Raw genomic sequence first — 12,706 nt, forward strand, 5'->3', positions numbered from 1 at the left:
ACAGCCCTCTCCCCATCCTTTCTTGGTGTTAGCAGAGATTCCTCTGAGATCTTTCCCTCAATTTCCAGGTTGGTGGCTGGTAAAGAGTGCCCAGGTGGTCCTCACCCCCAGGCACTTTGCACACGTGGCTTTTGTCCCTATGTGTGTACACAGGGCTATCAGAGCTAAGAACTGTAATGACTACGTGTAAGAGGCTTGAGTGACAGTGAAGGAGCCAACTGGAAGCTGGCCTCCTGCCCGACTCTCCCTTCTTTGGTGCCAACAGCAGGGCTGTCAGTGAAATCTACAGACTGGCCTCAGCGCTGAGCTCCCAGGCTCAACTTCACACCATCACAACCGGTGTACTGTCTGTGCTCTCAGGGTTTTGGTTTGGCTGTTTGGTTTTTGGGTTTTTTTGTTGGTTTTCAAGACAGGGGTTCTCTGTGTTACAACCCTGGCTGTCCTGGAACTCACTCTGTAGACCAGGCTAGCCTCGAACTCAGAGATCCACCTGCCTCTGCCTCCCGAGTGCTGGGATTAAAGGCGTGCGCCACCACCATTCCCAGTGTTGCTCTCAGAGGTTTTTAAACTTTATTATTATTATTTGGGGTTTTTCATCTCAGGGGATGCAAACCCAGGTTTCTCACACACTAGGTAAATACTCCACTGAGCTCTACCCCAGCTGTGTTCTCATGGTATTCAAGTAGAGGCTGCCATTTAGCAAACACTGAGTGAGCACTGCCTGGGCCCAAGCCAGTACATGGCATCTCACCTGACAGCCTACTACTCACCCTTAAAAGCCCACTTCAGACTCCCCACCTCAGAACACCCCTTCTTTAATCCCTCATCTCTACCACGGATCCTTCTTTATACCTTCATCTCTCTTCTCCAACCAGTCTAAGAATTGAGCACAGCACCTGATACATGGCAGGCTCTCAGCCTGTGCTTGCCAAACTGAGCCAAACACACTTCCAAGGAAAGCTTTGCTCAAAGGGGAGGCTGCTAGCTCCCTGTAACCCCTATTTCCTTGGCCAAAGGAGCCTGTGCATCTTGTAGCCCCAGGATCTCAAGTGGAACTCAGGGTAGCTAATACATTTGTGTTCTTCCGGCTGTAGTCCCATAGCCACCACACAGGCACTTGTACAAAAGGAACAAATGGCCGTTGGAGAACAAAAGAGTGGTCACTGATATCCTATCAGTGGTGAAGAAAGTGCATCAAAGTCAGTCACCCACCCTGCAGCTCCTGCTGCCTCATCCCCTGCACCCCCTGAACTGTTGGCAGGCAGCACTGGCAGACAGTGGGGAATGCACAGGGACTAGCTGCACCATCCCCAGGATCAAGCAACTGTGTGCCCATGTCCTGCTGCATAGACTAGGGCCAAGTTGGGCCTCTGTGATGGGGAACCTTATCCCCTTGACGATACCTATGGATGTTTACAGTTCAGGGGATGGAGACCAGGGCCTCTTACGTGCTAGACAAGAGGAGTAGTAGCCTGGCACAGGTCTGTCCACATCTCAGCCCAGTTTACAACTCCAACCCCAGAGACCACAGCAGCCTCATGAACGCTGAGGCCTCAGGGCACCACGCACCTTCCACCTGCCCCTCCCACCCCTCCTCAGTCCCCTCTTAACTCATTCAAGACGATAATTTCCAACTCCAGGTCTCCTTTGTCTTTCACCACTTGGTTGTAGCGGCTCCTCCATGACTCCAGGGTAGATAAAGCTTCAGCGACATAAAGGTCCTGGGAACAGAGGACAGCGGCCTGTCAGCCTGGTTTCAACACCCAGGCTGAAAGGCGGTAGGGTGGGCGAACCTAGATAGACCCAGCCTTCCTCTGCTGCCCCCCTCAAGATGAGGGACTACTGGGAGTGGTACAGAAAGCCAAAGCCAGCTCCCAGGCTCCCAGGATCACACCGCTTCCTGTGGGCAGTTCCTGAGTCGTCATCCTTCTCTCGAGGGGGATGGGCAGGACAGTTCTAGCCCTCCAGTCATCTCCCCTTCCCCAGCCACACTCCTTCCAAGCAAAGGCTCTTCCGGGAGCAGGTCCAGGCCTGTCACCTTGTCAGCAAGCTGCACGTGTAACTGCTCGGCATACTCCTCACTCTTCTCCGCTCGCTCCTTCTGGGCTCGGATGGCCTTCTTCAGGGTCTCTTTGTCTCGGTCTCCCTTTTGCTTCAGTTCCTTTAGCTGCTCCATGATGGCCTCCACTTCCGCCTTGTGCTGGTTCCCACTGCGCTCCAAGTTCTGGGAGGAGACAGGAAGGAAGAGGTGGGAGAGACCGCAAGGAGGTAAGGCAGAGGAGAACAGAGAAGAGAAGATGTAAGAACTCAGACCGATAGACAGACACCAGAGGCGTGGCCTCTCTGGGTCTCTGACCATGGAGAGCTTTTAACATGGTCAGATCCCAAGTGACTCAGCAGAGCTGCCCCCTGGGAGCCTGGAGAGCACTGGAGACTAATGACTTCCTTCAGGTAGTCATGAGAAACCTGAGAGTGACAGCCTCTGCCTGCCCCACCTGGGAGCCTACAAGTACCTTGATCTGCATGCACAGGCGACTGTTCTCAGCCTCTTTGCACCGGAGCTGTGCCTGTAGATGCCCGCGCATGGACTCCATGGACTTGGAGAGCTCAGATGCTGTCTTTGCTTGAGCCTTGGGAGAAAGAGAAAGTGATGGAGGCAGTTCTCGCGCAGCGCCATGCAGCTCGGGCTCGGCAGGGGCAGGGCTGGGCACAGTACCTTCTCACATTGTATCTCCTGGAGGAGCTCTTCCACCTCCTTGTCCTTGTCCTGCAGCAGTAACAGCAGGCGCTGGGAGAAAACACAGTCACATGCCTCTGGATCAGCCGGAGGGGCCTGACCACGCAACCCAGAAAGCCGCTTGCCAATGCCAGAGACCCAGGTAGGAAACAACTAACCTGTATTCATTTTTTTTAAAGCATGAATTTATGTTTCTCAATTTTAAAAAAGGTGCTATTAATTGGAAAATATAGAAAAGCACAAAGCTCAATGAATGCCTGGCACTCTGCCAGGGATAACCACACATCATTCAAAGTGAGTCTCACGTTTATCACTATCCAGCTGAACCCTCCACATCTTTTGGATCAGATGCTGATGTTTCAGCATCCTGACCATCACAGCTTAGCTCAGCTTCCAGTCCTTCCTCAAATCTGTATTTTCTCTCCTCCTCCTCTCTTGCCTCACCTTGCTAGAGATGGTTTACTGAGAAAGCACCCCGAGAATGTGAGGGCTGGTGAGCTGGGGAGAGGTACTGGTGTCCTCCATAATGATCACTAGTCAGGCAGTGAGGCCTCTCTGTCCCTCCCATCCCATTCAATGCCAGACACTCCCAAAGTCTTGGGACTAAGAAGCCTGGGGAACTTGAAGTTCAAGCCAGACAACAGGTTCCCAGATTATTTGACCACACGACCCCATTTGTTTCGTGCACTCATAAACTAACTTCTTGCACAGCTTCAAGGTCCATGGAACATGCAGCCTTGGGAGAGAATTCTAAAACAGGGCTGTGAAGTAAAAGGTACGTACTTTTTTTTTTTCTTTTTGAGATAGGGTCTCTATTCTGTCATCCTGGCTGTCCTAGAATTCACTCTGTTTACTAGGTAGCCTCGAACTCACAGAGATCTGCCTGCCTCTGCCTCCTGAGTGTTGGGATTAAAGGCGTGCGCTACCACACCTGATGGTACGTACTTTTTAAGCTGCTAGGAACTCAAAAAACAAATGCAGGTTTAACAGGGCCAGAGGACTAATGATCCCTCATGCTGGTGTCTCACTCTGTCCCTTGAGCCCTTCGGTGACCAGCTAGCCAGGTAAGTCTAGTAGAGAGGGCAGCAAGGCAGGTGCCCACCATTTTATAGAACATGAGATACCACCCAGACAAATGGCAGAAGAGGAGCTCCAGGCCTGCCCTCTATTCAGCATCTCCATTTCTGGAAGCCCAGCCCTCTGGCAGCTAACCCACGGGAGGGGGAGGGCCAAGAGGGTGTGCGCTGTGGTTACCGCTTTCTCTGAGTCCGCCTCTGCCAGACGTTTCAGTAATGCACCTTGTTGCTCCATTAGTCTCTCGGAATCCTTCAGTAAGGTTAAAAAAAAAACCCAAGATTTAAATAAACACAGAGTCTACATCTCAGCGATTTTCTTTTCCCCAAACTATTTCTAGCCACACTAGTATATATCAATCCAGACTCATTATGTCATGAATGTTAGTAAAAGTTCAATATGCCAGGTGGTGGCGCAGGCCTCTAATCCCAGCACTTAGGAGGCAGAGGCAAGAGGATCTCTGTGAGTTCAAAGGCCAGCCTGATCTACAGAGCTAGTTCCAGGCGAACCAGAGCTACACAGAAACCTTGTCTTAAGCCGGGCAGTGGTGGCACACGCCTGTAATCCCAGCACTCGGGAGGCAGAGCCAGGCGGATCTGTGAATTCGAGGCCAGCCTGGTCTACCAAGTGAGTTCCAGGAAAGGTGCAAAGCTACACAGAGAAACCCTGTCTCGAAAAAGAAAAAGAAACCTTGTCTTAAAAAACCAAAATAAATAAAATAAAAAGTTTAATACACGTCCCCATGTCCACCCTCCAGATCTCTCAGAAGTTTTTTTTTTTTTTTTCCCCAGAGCTGAGGACCGAACCCAGGGCCTTGTGCTTGCTAGGCAAGCGCTCTACCACTAAGCTAAATCCCCAACCTCACCCTCCAGATCTCAACCTAAAGCTAATAGTTTGATCGTGGGCCTTCTTAACCTCTTTCTATGCATTGCATTTTTTTTTTTTTCTTCAAGACAGAATTTCTCTGTCTTGTAGCCCTCTGGCTGTCCTCAAACTTACTCTGAAGACTAGGCTGGTCTTGAACTCACAGAGATCCTCCTGCCTCTGACTCCTGAGTGCCGGAATTAAAGGCTTGCACCATGGGGTTGGGGATTTAGCTCAGTGGTAGAGTGCTTGCCTAACAAGCACAAGGCCCTGGGTTCAATCCTCAGCTCAAAAAAAAAAAACAAAAAAACAAAACAAAACAAAAAAAAAAACCGGCTTACACCACCATTGTTCAGTTCACTTTACTTCTTCTAATGTTTTAAAAAATGTATATTTTTTTTCATCAGATGTATGTGAGTGTTTTGCCTATGGCTATCTGTGTGTGACAAGTGTATGGTGCCCACAGAGGTGAAGAGGACATCGGATTCCTTGGAACTGGACTTACAGGTGTTTGTGAGCTGCGATGTTGGTGCTGGGAACTAAATCCAAAAGTCCTAGAAGAGCAGCTAAGACTTAACCACTGAGCCATCTCTCCAGCCACAATATGTATGACTGTTTAATCAGCATAGATGTATGTGTACCAAGTGCCTGTCTGGTGCCCATGGAGGTCAGAAGACAGCATCAGATGCCAGGTGGCTGTGAGCCACCATGTAGATGCTGAGAACTGAACTCAGGCCCCTGCAAGAGCAGCCAGTGCTTTCTTGTCACAGAGTCACTGCTACAGTCCCTTCATTTTACTCAATTTTTTTATGTATACGAATGCCTTGCCTGCATGTATGTCTATGTATCACATGCATGTAGTGACCACAAAAGTCAAAAGAGGGTATCAGATAGTTGTAAGACACCATGTGGGTACTGGGAACCAAACACAGGTCCTCTGAAAGAACAATCATTGCACTTAACCGCTGAGCCATCTCTCCAGCTCCTCTGAGCTTTACTTTTTTTTTTTCTTCCGAGACAGGGTTTCTCTGTGTAGCTTTGAGCCTGTCCTGGAACTCACTTGGTAGCCCAGGCTGGCCTTGAACTCACAGAGATCCACCTGCCTCTGCCTCCTGAGTGCTGGGATTAAAGGCGTGTGCCACCACTGCCCAGCACGCCTTACAATTTTTAAAGAATAGTATTATAGGCTGGAGAAGCAGTACATGGGCTGCTCGTCCAGAGGTCTTGAATTCAATTCCCAGCAAATACATAGTGGCTCACAACCATATGTCCATCTCTATATAATAGGATCCGATGTCATCTTCTGTTATGCAGGTATACATGCAGAAAATCCATACATAAAATTAAATAAACTTTTAAAAAACGATAGCATCTTACATGTTACAACCTGAATTTTTGTTTTGTTTTTTGACTTTGAGAGTCAGAGTTTCTCCATGTAACAGTCCTAGCTGTCCTAGAACTTGCTTTGTAGACTATGCTGGCCTCGAACTCACAGAGATCTGCCTACCTCTGCCTCTCAAGTGCTGAGATTAAAGGCATGTGCCACCAACTGACTCTTTTTAGATTTTTTTTCATGTATGACTGTTTTGCCTACATGAATACATGTGTGCCTAGTTCCTGAGGCAGTCGGAAGGTGGCATCAGATCCCCTGGAACTAGAGTTATAAATAGCTGTGTGTCATCACATGGGTGCTGACAACCAAATGGCCTCTGCAGGAGCAGGAATGCTCGCAATGCTGAGCCATCTTTCCAGCCCCACCTTTACATTTTACTGTTAGTCGTTTTTCAGACAGAACCTCTGTGTAGCCCAGACTGGCCTACAGTGATCTTTACAATCCTTCTGCCCCTGCCTCCCAAAGTGCTGGGATTTACAAGCTGACTTCTATTGAATTTTCAAGCCCTTCTCTGTCTCTCAACTTTTCGCATTTGTATGTATGTATACACTGTGTATGGACAAGGCTGTGTATGTGCACACTCACATGTGTGAATGTAGGGTATGCACGCAGTATGCGTGTGCAGACAACCTCAGGTGTTGGTCCTCATGTCCTACTTGACTCAGGCTAGTTGGTCCTTAAGCTACCAGGATTCTCTTGTCCCTACCTCTGTGTCCCCAGTGGATTATAGACACCAGTTCTACCCAGAAGCTTCTACATCAGTTCTAGGGATTTGAACTCATGCCCTCACAGTTGTATGGCAAGCATTTTTACCCTCCGAGCTATCTCCCTAGCCCACTTTGTCTCTAACCTTCCACTACATTAACTCCTCCCACAGTCTGGACAATTCGGCTGCTCTGGGATTTGTACTGCAGACACCGAGGCAATGGGCACTGCTGGGCATGCAGAGTGGCCCTGCAGAGGCTGAGGCTTGCTTCACCAATCTCACCGTCCTGGGGAGTCAAGGTCTCTGCACTCTTCATTCACACTTCCCTCACCGTCAGGAAGACCAGCATCGTTTTGGTTGTTCTGTTTTCCAAGACAGGGTTTCTCTATGTAGCCCTGGCTGTCCTAGAACTCACTTCAATAGACCAGGATGGCCTGGAACTCAGAGATTTACCTGCCCCTACCTCCCAAGTGCAGGGACTGAAGGTGTGGGCCACCACCGCCACCTGGCTAAGACTCAGCCTCTTAGATGCCAACAGCCGTTTGGATTTCCTCTGATGACCACTGCTTCCCCCTGTTCATTGTCTCACCCTCTGCCCGTCTAGGACTGCCCCCCAGTCTGCTCATTGTCTCACTGCCCGTCTAGGACTGCCCCCCACAGTCTGCTCATTGTCTCACTGCCCGTCTAGGACTGCCCCCCAGTCTGCTCACTGTCTCACTGCCCGTCTAGGACTGCCCCCCAGTCTGCTCACTGTCTCACTGCCCGTCTAGGACTGCCCCCCAGTCTGCTCACTGTCTCACTGCCCGTCTAGGACTGCCCCCCAGTCTGCTCACTGTCTCACTGCCCGTCTAGGACTGCCCCCCAGTCTGCTCACTGTCTCACTGCACGTCTAGGACTGCCCCCCAGTCTGCTCACTGTCTCACCCTCTGCACGTCTAGGACTGCCCCCCAGTCTGCTCACTGTCTCACTGCACGTCTAGGACTGCCCCCCAGTCTGCTTCTTGACATGCAAACAAAGCATTCTTTGAAGGAGGCTCACACTCTTGTTCCCTCTAATTTCCCAGGTGCCCTGATGCCATTTCTAAGGACCGGTACTGACAAGGGATAGCAATGGGCACCCGGGAGGCTCATGTAGGAGGATGGAACATGCAAGGGCAGACTGGACACACAGTGAGACTGTCACTCAAAAGGAAAGGAAGGAAAGCCCTGCAGCTGTTGCAATCGGGCATGTCACTCAGGGTCCTGCCACCACCTACACTCCCCAAACACCCCACTCCATGAACCTCCCGTATTCAGGGGCACTCACTCACTTCCTAACTGAGGGTGGGGTTGGGACAAGCAAAGGATCTGAGGCCACACAGCTGCAAGGGGCAGAGTTGGGCCTGAAGTGGACTCAGACTCCAAAGCCAGAGCAGCAGTCCAAACACTGAGCACGTGCCTTCGAGGTAGGCACTGAGCCCCACAGAACAGAGCAGACATGCTGTGAGTAGGAACTCAGTACGAGACAGGCTCCAGGATGACAGAGGTTAAGTCATAAAAGGAGAAAAGCCTGGTGTGCGCCCCTGAAGTCCTAACCAGCGGGAGGTGAAGGTAAGCATTGAATTGATCAGCCAGGGTGAGAGGGACGACTCAAGGCTAAGAGTGCTCGCTGCTCCTCCAGGGGACTCAATCTGAAGTCCAGCTCCCATGTGATGACTCACAACTGCCTGCAAAATCCAATTCCAGGGGATCCTAGGCCTCTAGCCTTTGGCCTTCTAGGGTACCTGCACTCACATGCACACCCACACACAGACACACAGACACACAGACACACACACACACACACACACACACACACACACACACACACACACTTTAAATAGTAAATCTTAAAAAAAAAAAAATTGAAGGTCAGGGGTTGGAGAGATGGCTTGGCAGTTAAGAGCATTTGTTGCTCTTGCTGAGGACCTGAGTTCGGTACCCAGAACCCACACGGCAGCTCTAAACTATCCTTAACTCCAGGTCCCGGCAATCTGATGCCTTTCTTCTGGGCTTTGCAGGTACCAGGCATGTATGTACATATATACATACATGCAGACAAGAGACTAATAAACATTATATATATATATTTAAGATTTTTGTGAGACAAGTTTCTCTGTGTACTACTGTCCTGAAACTTACTCTATAGACCATGCTGGCCTTGAACTCAGAGATCTACCTACCTCCCAAGTGTTGGGACTAAAGGTGTGCACCACCACTGCCCAGCAAAATAAATTTGTTTAGAAAAGAAAATTGAAGGCTAGCCTACATTACACAGAGAGTTAAGTCAACATAAGAACCATTCAAAGTAAAACCAGAACCAAGGGCTTGGCTTGTCAAAGTTCAGGAATTCAAGGTTATACTTCAGCTATCCATAAGACCCTGCCTCAATCCCAAAACCAAATAAAAGCTAAAGGTAGTTGCACCCACTTGTAATCAGGAGTTCAAGGCTAGCCTGGGTCTACACTATAAATAAACACCTGTATAAGGCCTCACCCTCCAGGAAAAGCAGCAGCATCTACAATTTACCAGGCACTTGTCACATACCAGGAAGGACATCAGTCCACATCCACAAATTCTCTCATCTTTGCACAATCCCAAGAGAAGGATGTTCTCCCCGTGTCAGAGAAGAAAAACTGAGGTATGAATTACCTGCCTGAGATCACCAAGCCAGAAATTAAACAAGTATAACTATTTTAGAGAAGAATATGGCTATAACTAGAAGCATTAGTAGAATCATATTCTAGACTTTTCATTTATTTACTTTTATTTATTTATTTGAGACAGATTCTCATTATGTAGCTGGGAAATCACTGTGGCAATCCTCTTGCCTCCACTTCTCAGGCCTCTGCTACCATGCTCATTCAGAAACTTTCAAGCACACAGACATCAATACAATTCAAGTGTCCATCAACAGAAGGGATCCGTTACAATATAGAATATAGCAACAAAAATCCCTATTAGGCCCAAAGGAGAAAAGGGATGTCATAGAAGTATTGGTCAGACATGGTGGCTGACACCTGCAATCCCAGCACCTGAGAGGCTGAAGCGGGATTGTTGTGGGTTTGAGAGGTAGAGGCAAGAGGATTGCCAAGTTCCAGGCAAGCCTGGGCTATATATAGAATGAGACTCTTGTTTCAACATGGTGTACAAACACACATTCAGGCAAAATACCCATACACATAAAGGAAAAATAAAAACAAAAAAAAAAGTTTCCCTCTGAGGAGAAGATTGTTATTACAAATGGAGACACAAGGGACTTGACATTGAAAGGTGGACAGGGAGTATAGCACTTTTTATTAGCTATTTTACGTGTGCCTGTGTGTGTGTGAGTGAGTGAGTGTGTGCGTGCATGCATGTGTGTGAAACGAAACAGAAACAGTCTTCTCAGGAATGTGCACTGGGCTGGGAATGTAACTCAGAACGTAAGCTCCTGTCTAACATTCATGTCCCCACTGCTACAGTCCCCAGAACCCTGGGAAAACATGGACATTTGCTAACACAGCAGTATTCCTAATTCCAAGGTTCAGAGTCACCTCTACTGAGAACCACTGAAGAATGAGTGTGCACACAATGTACAATCAGATACCCATCATTAGTGCTGTGGGGATGGTGGGGGGAGGTCTCTGCCATTTGGGACAGCATGGCTAACCATGGGGACCACAATATTAAATGAAATAAGGCAGACACAGACAGACAAAGGCAACATCACCTCATTCATATATACAATCTGCAAAAGTCAAACACAGGAGCAGAGAAGGGCAGTGACCGGATCAAGGAGGTATAACTAGCTGGTCACAGGGCTGGAGAAGTGGCTCAGCAGTTAACAGAGCATAGGACCCGAGTTCACTTCCCAGGACCTACACAGCAGCACAGACTGCTGTCACTCCAGCTCTAAGGGAGGTGATGTCCTCTCTGGTCTCTACAGGCACTGCGCGCGCGCGCGCGCGCGCGCGCGCACACACACACACACACACACACACACACACACACACACACACACGAGTAAATCTCTAAACAAATTTTTTTCAGCTACAAAATAGTTAAGTTTAAGAGACTCACCATATAACATAATGACTCTGGCTAATAACATGTAAGAAAAAAATTGTTGAAAGAAGCTTTGAAGTGTTGCTACCACATATGTGAAATGTTATGTCCTACATACATTAATTATCTTTGATTCCATAAAGTACACCTATCACAAAACAGTATGCCGGGGCCAGGTATGGCAGTTCAGACCTGGATTCCCAGCACACAGGAAGAATAGTAGTATGGCAATCCCAAGTCCCAGGCCAGCTACAAAATGAGACACCCATCTCCACCCAAAAGACTACTGCCCTACTGTCTCCCTCTTGTTCAAGTCCATATTCAAGGCCTGGGCATGGTGGCACACACCTTTAGTCCCAGCACTCAGGAGGCAGAGGCAGAGAGAGGAGGATCTCTATGAGTTCAAGACCAGCCTGGTCTACGAAAGAGTTCCAGGAACATCAGAGCCAGGCGTGGAGGCTCACACGTCTTTCGTAGCACTTGGGAGGGGGACACAGGAGGACCAAGAGTTCAGACTGACTGCTACTAGAGAGTAGCGTGGGCTATGAGAGACCCCTCTCAGGATAAAATAAAGAGGAGCCCTGAAATATGGCTCAGCAGGTAAAGGTGCTTAGGATGACTATGTAAGCCCGGTGACCTGAATTTGACTCCTGGAGCCCACATAAAGGTAGAAGAACCAACTCCACAAAATTATCCTCTGATCTCCATGTTTGCTGTGGTGTAAGAGTACATAGCCATGCACACACATTCATACACACACAAAAATATCTATTTTTCTGTGGCACTATGGATTAAACCTGGAGGGCTCCGTGGGAGAGGCAAGGCCTCCAGCACTGAGCAACATCCCCAGCTTTGTTCCCTCCTATTTTGTTCTTGGCCACCCCAACCCCACCCATCCCTTTGTTTGTTTGTTTGTTTGTTTAGGAACAGGGTGTCCCTGGCTGTCCTGGAACTTGCTCTGTAGATCAGGCTGGCTTTAAACTCTGAGATCTGCCTGCTTCTGCCTCCCATGTGGTGGGACTAAAGGTGTGCGCCACCACACCTGGAGTGCTCTGCCCTTTTTAAAGTTCATTTGCACCACGGTCTCACTATGTAGCCCAAGTGACACCACCCAATTTTTGGACACCAGCCAATACTCATTTTTCCACCTGAGGTCAAATGCAGTCTGAGGCAGGTGTAGTACCCCACCTTTAACTCCAGCATTTTGAAAACTGTGAGCTTATGATTCAAGGGAAAAAGAGAGGAGGGAGCAGAGAGAAAAGAAGAAGAAGAGGGGGACAGAAAACATCAGGTCTAGGACTTCCCCTTCCCTTCTCCCAGAATGCCATCTGTCTGTTGAGGTCCTTCTGCTGTGGGGCTTGGCTTCAAGACCAGTGTGACAGTAGCAAACACTTGGGTCAATGACTCCCTGGTCCTTTCAGGCCAAGCCTTCCGCAGTTGTTGACAGACAACCAAGCAGGATTCCAGAACTGGGCAGGGAGGAGAGAAGTGCACGAGACCACGCCAGGTCAGGTACTCACCTCTTTGCAGTGCTGTTCCCTCAGCAGATCTCGGAGGGTGCGGTTGGTCTCCTCAAAGGTGCTCAGCTTCTGCAGGAGAAGTTCCTTCTGCCTCGTCAAGGTGTTGATGTCGGTGCAAGTCATCTGTTTCTCCTGGAGGAGAAGCTTGTGTTAACAGTGTAGGGGGAGGCAGGCCCATGCATGTGTTACACAGCAGGGGAGACAGGCCCATGAGTGTTTTAAGAGGTGGAGGTGCCAGGAAGCCCAAACAAGAGGAGCTGGGCAACAGGGGTCAAGGGCAGGTCTCGGGAAGTGGGCCTAGGGCAGAGGAAAGGTGGAGAGAGGGTTGGGAGTGCTCAGTGTATGGTG

At 49.1% G+C, this 12,706-nt stretch overlaps 1 protein-coding gene across 16 annotated transcripts in view; it reads right to left on the reverse strand.

The window, feature by feature from the left end:
• Positions 1-12,706, reverse strand: part of Odf2 (outer dense fiber of sperm tails 2) — a 43,198-nt gene that overhangs the window by 15,892 nt on the left and 14,600 nt on the right. For 11 of the 16 annotated variants that reach the window (XM_036183168.1, XM_036183161.1, XM_036183158.1 and 8 more), the window contains 6 exons: positions 12,359-12,490; positions 3,992-4,063; positions 2,717-2,788; positions 2,514-2,630; positions 2,039-2,224; positions 1,612-1,721 (listed from right to left, as the gene is read on the reverse strand). In XM_036183168.1, coding sequence (XP_036039061.1) covers positions 1,612-1,721; positions 2,039-2,224; positions 2,514-2,630; positions 2,717-2,788; positions 3,992-4,063; positions 12,359-12,490 — 689 coding nt within the window. Of the gene's footprint in view, positions 1-1,611; positions 1,722-2,038; positions 2,225-2,513; positions 2,631-2,716; positions 2,789-3,991; positions 4,067-12,358; positions 12,491-12,706 lie in introns of all 16 variants that reach the window. The other 5 variants (XM_036183162.1, XM_036183160.1, XM_036183157.1 and 2 more) reach the window with 1 other exon arrangement.

This window comes from Onychomys torridus, chromosome 4 (genome assembly GCF_903995425.1).
Source record: "Onychomys torridus chromosome 4, mOncTor1.1, whole genome shotgun sequence".
Taxonomy (NCBI): domain Eukaryota; kingdom Metazoa; phylum Chordata; class Mammalia; order Rodentia; family Cricetidae; genus Onychomys; species Onychomys torridus.